The sequence below is a fragment of the Dasypus novemcinctus genome, chromosome 21 (assembly GCF_030445035.2).
Source record: "Dasypus novemcinctus isolate mDasNov1 chromosome 21, mDasNov1.1.hap2, whole genome shotgun sequence".
NCBI lineage: Eukaryota > Metazoa > Chordata > Mammalia > Cingulata > Dasypodidae > Dasypus > Dasypus novemcinctus.
The window spans coordinates 29,226,623-29,233,160 of record NC_080693.1 but is presented as its reverse complement, the minus strand read 5'-3'; the positions used below and the strand labels follow the sequence as shown (position 1 = coordinate 29,233,160).

Below are 6,538 nucleotides of genomic sequence, written 5' to 3'. Positions count from 1 at the left end.
CCTGCAAGCCTTGGATTATTCCACACAGCTGTGATTTTGTCCCTACCCCTGGCAAAGCAGAAAGTTGGGAGAAGCTTCATTGGTCCCTGACGAAATGAGGGCAGCTTGAGTCTCCACAGCTTATAATACCAATTTCAGCCTTGGCTCCTACTACACAACCAGCAAAGGAGAAAGGGCAGGAAGCACTAAACTAAAGAGAAAAACTGCACACAGAATAAATACTCTAGTAAGCCAGATGCCAAGACACCAACAAAAAATTACAATCCACACCAAGAAACAGGAGGCTATGGCCCAGTTAAAGGAACAGGATAAGCCTCCAGATGACATAAAGGGGCTGAGACAACTAATCATAAATGTCCAAACAAATCTCTGTAATAAATTCAATGAGATGGCTAAAGAGATTAAGGATATTAAGAAGACACTGGATGAGCACAAAGAAGAATTTAAAGCATACATAGAAAAATAGCAGATCTTATGGGAATGAAAGGTACAATCAATGAAATTTTAAAAACATTGGACTCATATAATAGAAGATTTGAGGAGGCAGAAGGATTGGTGAGCTTGAAGAAATGGCCTTTGAAAGTGAATATACAAAAAGAAGAGATGAAGAAAAGAATGGAAAAAAATGAACAAGGTCTCAGGGAACTAAATGACAGTAAAAGGCATGCAAAAATATGTGTCATGGGTGTCCCAGAAGGAGAAGAGAAGGGAAAAGAGGCAGAAAGAATATTTGAAGAAATAATGGTTAGAAAATTTCCCAACCCTATTGAAAGATATAGATATCCATATCCAAGAAGCACAACATACTCCCATCTGAAAAAATCCAAATAGACCAACTCCAAGACACATACACAGCAGAATGTCAAATGCCAAAGACAAAGAGGGAATTCTGAGAGCAGCAAGAAAAAGCAATGCATAACATATAAGGGATACCCAATAATTTCTCTCCATGACTTCTCACCAGAAACCATGGAGGCAAGAAGACAGTGGTCTGATATATTTAAGATACTACAAGAGAAAAACTTCCAGCCAAAAATCTTATATCCAGCAAGAGTGTCTTTCAAAAATGAAGATGAGATTAAAATATTCATAGATAAACAGAAACTGAGAGAATTTCTAAGCAAAAGACCAGATTCTCAGGAAATACTAAAGGGTGTGCTAGAACCTGAAAAGAAAAGACAGGAGAAGCCTGGAAGAGAGTCTAGAAATGAAGATTATATCAATAAAAGTAACTAAAAGTATCAAAAGAGTGGTGAAAATAAAATATGACAGATAAAACCCAAATAGTCAGGAATAAATTTAACCAACAATGTAAAGCACTTGTACCAGAAAACTGCAACTCAATGTTAAAATACATCAAAAAAGGTCTAGGGAAGCGGACTTGGCCCAGTGGTTAGGGCGTCCGTCTACCACATGGGAGGTCCGCAGTTCAAACCCCGGGCCTCCTTGACCCGGGTGGAGCTGGCCCACGCTCATTGCTGATGTGCGCAAGGAGTGTTGTGCCAGGCAGGGGTGTCCTCCACATAGGGGAGCCCCACACGCAAGGAGTGTGCCCCGTAAGGAGAGCCTCCCAGCACGAAAGAAAGTGCAGCCTGCCCAAGAATGGTGCCACACACACAGAGAGCTGACAAAACAAGATGACACAACAAAAAGAAACACAGGTTCCTGTGCCGCTGACAACAACAGAAGCAGACAAAGAAGAAGATGTAGCAAATAGACACAGAGAACAGATAATCGGGGTGGGGGGGAGGGGAGAGAAATAAATAAATAAATAAATAATATCCGTTTTTTAAAAAGGCCTAAATAACTGGAAGAACATTCCATGCTCATGGATTGGAAGACTAAATATCATTAAGATATCAATTCTACTCAAATTGGTATACAGATTCAATGCAATCCTGATAAAAATTCCACCAGAATTTTTTTTTAATTGAAAACATGATCATCAAATTCATTTGGAAGTGTAGGTGGTCCTGAATAGCCAGATAAATCATAAAATGGAAAAACGAACCCTCATTTCCAGACTTGAAATCATATTACCTAACTATAGTGGTGAAAACAGCATAGTACTGGCATAAAGACAGACACATAGATCAATGGAACCAAATTTATGGTTCAGAAACAGGCGTTCATATATATGGTCTAGTGATTTTTGACTAGCCTGTCAAACCCACACAGCTCGGGCAGAACAGTTCATTCAACAAATGGTGTTGAAAGAACTAGATATCCATACCCAAAAGAAGGAAAGAGGACCCCTTTCTCACACCTTATCCAAAAATTAACTCAAAATGGATCAAAAACCTAAAAATAAAAGCAAGAACCATAAAACTTCTAGAAGAAAGAGTAGGAAAATATCTTCAAGACCTGGTGGTAGGTGGTGGATTCTTAAAGGAGATAAGAAGAGGACTAAGATGGACTACTGATGCTTAATGTATGTAGAATTTTTAATTAGCTTTACTGTAGAAGTGTGGAAACGTATAGAGTGGATGGTAAAACATAGTAACAGCTAGTTTATAAATGGGAATGTGGCTGAAAATGGTAGTCTAGGGATATAAATGCCAATTGACAGAATGCTAGAGAATAATCTAAGAACTGAATAGCACAGTAAACCAAAAGGTGGATGAGAATTGTGGTTGATGGTACAGATGCAAGAGTGTCCTTTTGAGCTAGAGCAAATATACAGCACTACTGCAGGGTGTTGGGATGTGGAGAAGCATGGGAAAAATACAGCTGGAGTGACTTATGAACTGTGGTTAGCAGTAATAATACAATATTCTTGCATCTATGTGAAAAATGTACTGTGTTGATAATGAGGCAGTATGGAAAATGTGAGCCAAATGTACACTATGGACATGGTAAAAATCAGATGATATTATCTTACCTGTAGCAAATATTCCACCACAGTGTGCTGTGTTGATGGAGGGGTGTTGTTTGGGGATTCTGCACATGTGCATGATTGTTTTATAGTTTACAACTTCTGTCATAAAAAATATATTTAAAAAATAATAATAGGGTGGGTTGGGGGAAAAACACCCAAATGTAAGATAAATATTGATTAGTAGTAAGATTTTGACAGTATTCTTTCATAATTTGTAACAAACGTCTCACGACAATGCAAGGTGTTGGTGAAGAGTTGATGTATGGGACCCCTGCATGATGTTATATGTGTTTGCTTTGTAAGTTCACAACTTTTACTACACACTTAATTGTTTATGTATGTTCGTATATAAATGATATAAAGATAATAATAGGGTTGGTTAGAGGAAAAACACTTTGGTTAGTAGTAATATTTTGACAATGCTCTTTAATCATTAGTTTAAAAGATTTAGCAACAATGCAAGTTATTGGTGGTAGGATGAGTTATGAAAGCCCTGTATGATGTTATATACATTTATTTTGTAAGTTCACAACTATTATTATACACTTATTGTTTATGTATGTTTATGTATAAGTGCTATACTTTAATAAATTGCTTTTTTTAAATACATATGCTCAAGTAGTGAGTTGGCAACTGGAGGCAGACTCATCATTTAAAATCGTTTTAAAACTATGCTTCTCCTGAGGCACATGGGATGAAAAGAGTAGCATCTTGCCAGCAGGTTACCAAAACACACACACACACCCCATGTACAACCACACAGCTCCACTTCATCTCCTTTGTCCTTTAGACAATTATGTAATATTTCCTTTTTACAAACGGTTCAGAGGTGGATAAGAGAAGTCTGTAATAATTTCCAATATAAAGATCATTATATCTATTGGAGAAAATTACATAAATCCCAAATGTTAGCATCACAGAAAGAAGACAATTTTCCTTTTATGAAAGACTCTTCCCAAGGCCCCCTTCATGTCTCTGTTCCTCAGGCTGTAGATGAAGGGATTCAGCATGGGGGTCACCACCATGTACATCAGAGCCATGACAGTCTCCCTAATAGTAGAATTATTCTCTGATGGGCATAAGTAGAGACCAATAACTGTCCCATAGAACAGCGACACCACGGAGAGGTGGGAGCCACAAGTAGAGAAAGCCTTGCGAATACCCCGAGCAGAAGGGACCTTGAGAATGGTGGAGACAATTTGTGCATAGGACATGATGATGAGTAGGAATGGGATGACGAGAATGAGTCCTCCCATGACAAATATCACCAACTCATTAACTCGAGTGTCAGAGCAGGCCAGCTTCAGCAGAGCAGACATATCACAGAAAAAGTGGGGGATCACGTTGTCAGCACAAAACCACAGCCGCGCCATGAGCAAGGTGTGCAACAGGGCATGGAACATGGTCAGCACCCAGGACAGCGCCACCAGGGAGAGGCACAGCTTGGGGCTCATGATGGCGGTGTAGTGCAGGGGGAAGCAGATGGCCACATACCGGTCATAGGCCATGGCCACAAGGAGGAAGCTCTCCAGGTCTCCAAAAAGCAGAAAGAAGTACATCTGGGCCAGGCAGCCTGCATAGGGAATGGATGGGTCTTGGCTCTGCATGCCCTGCAGCAATTTGGGCATGGTCACAGAGGAGAAGCACAGGTCAGAGAAGGACAAATTGCTGAGAAACAAATACATTGGTGTGTGGAGGTCAGAGTCCAGTCGAATCAGGAAAATGATGAGGAGGTTCCCCAGGACGGTGGTAAGATACATGAGTAGGAACAGGGCATAAAAGAGGTTCTGCTGCCCTGGTTCAATGGGCAGGCCCAGGAGGATGAACTCAGAGACGATGGTTTGATTCCTTCCTGTCATGCTCTGTCTGTTTTATGTTTAGGAAGAAATAATAGTGTGCATTAAAAACCTAAACGAAATATAAACATATTTCTATGATACATGGTCTATTAGTTGCTCTGCAATAGTACTTGATTTCCCCTCAAACCCACAACAACTCTAAAATCAGAAATGTTCCATATTCATAAATCCTGCCCAGTCTTCAGGAATTTTTCCTTCACTTCTCATTAACATGAAACAATATTGACTCTCGCCACTTTCTTTTTTTTTTTAAGATTTTTTATTTATGTATTTCCCCTTCCCCCCCGCCCCCCAGTTGTCTGCTCTCTGTGTCCATTTGCTGCTTGTTCTTTGTGTCCGCTTCTGTTGTTGTCAGTGGCACGGGAATCTGTGTTTCTTTTTGTTACATCATCTTGCTGCATCAACTTTCCGTGTGTGCGGCGCCATTCCTGGGCAAGCTGCACTTTTTTTCATGCTGGGCAGCTCTCCTTACGGGGTGCACTCCTTGCACGTGGGGCTCCCCTACACGGAGGACACCCCTGCGTGGCATGTCACTCCTTGCACACATCAGCAATGAGCGTGGGCCAGCTCCACCCGGGTCAAGGAGGCCCGGGATTTGAACTGCGGACCTCCCATGTGGTAGACGGATGCCCAAACCACTGGGCCAAGTCCACTTCCCTCTTCTCACTTTCTAAAACACTTGCATCTCTTACCTTCATATTCTCCCACTGGGTTTCCTCCTACTTACATGTACATTCATTCTCAATCATTGTAATTGCCTCCTTCTCTAACAGTACTGTATATGTTGGTTTTTGGGGGCTGTGTCCAAAACACTGTTCTACTAGAATTCTATTTATCAGTCCTGAAAGAGCTCATCTATTACCTTGGCATCAATTACTATCAAAACCTCATGGGTTGGGAAGCGGATTTGGCCCAGTGGGTAGGGCGTCCATCTACCACAGGGGAGGTCCACGGTTCAAACCCCGGGTCACTGTGACCCGTGTGGAGCTGGCCCATGCGCAGTACTGATGTGCGCAAGAAGTGCCATCCCATGCAGGGGTGCCTCCTGCGTAGGGGAGCCCCATGTGTAAGGATTGTGCCCCGTAAGGAGAGCCGCCCAGCACGAAAAAAAGTGCAGCTTGCCCAGGAATGGTGCTGCACACACGGAAAGTTGATGCAGCAAGATGATGCAACAAAAAGAAACACAGATTCCCATGCCGCTGACAACAACAGAAGCGGACACAAAGAAGAACACGCAGCAAATGGACACAGAGAACAGACAACTGGACCTCTCTATCATTTTCCAAACTGTATTACCAATTGCTTTCAGATTATCTCTTCATACATACATCACAGACATTTTTTTTTTTTTTGAGGTACTGAGGGCTGGGAATTGAACTCGGGACCTCATATGTGGGAATCTGGTGCTCGACCACTGAGCCACATCAGCTTCCCTGAGTTGGTTTTTTCATTTGTTTTGCTTGTTTGTTTTTGTTTTTACAGGAGGCATGTGGAACCAAACCTGTGCCCTCTTGTGTGGGAGGCAGGCACTCAACCACTTAGCCACATATGCTCCTATCACAGGCATCTTAAGCTCAAAAATCACAAACTAAAATCATGATCTCACCCTGTGCCCTCCAATTCACTTCCCTTCCAGTCTCCCATTTCTCAGCAAAAGGCATGTAGCTGCTCAATTCAGAAACCTGAAAATGTTCTCTTATTACTTCCTTTCACCAGGAACAGCCAATCTATCATCAAGCCCTGTAGCTTCTGCCACTTAATTTTCTTTCTTATCATCTACTCCTTACCCCAACTGCCACTA

General features: G+C 41.7%; 1 protein-coding gene across 1 annotated transcript; it reads right to left on the bottom strand.

The window, feature by feature from the left end:
• Positions 1-3,792: 3,792 nt before the first annotated feature.
• Positions 3,793-4,737, bottom strand: LOC101442764 (olfactory receptor 1E5). Its single transcript, XM_023584005.2, has one exon. The coding sequence runs from the start codon at positions 4,735-4,737 to the stop codon at positions 3,793-3,795; it is 945 nt and encodes a 314-aa protein (XP_023439773.2).
• Between the last annotated feature and the right edge of the window lie 1,801 nt (positions 4,738-6,538).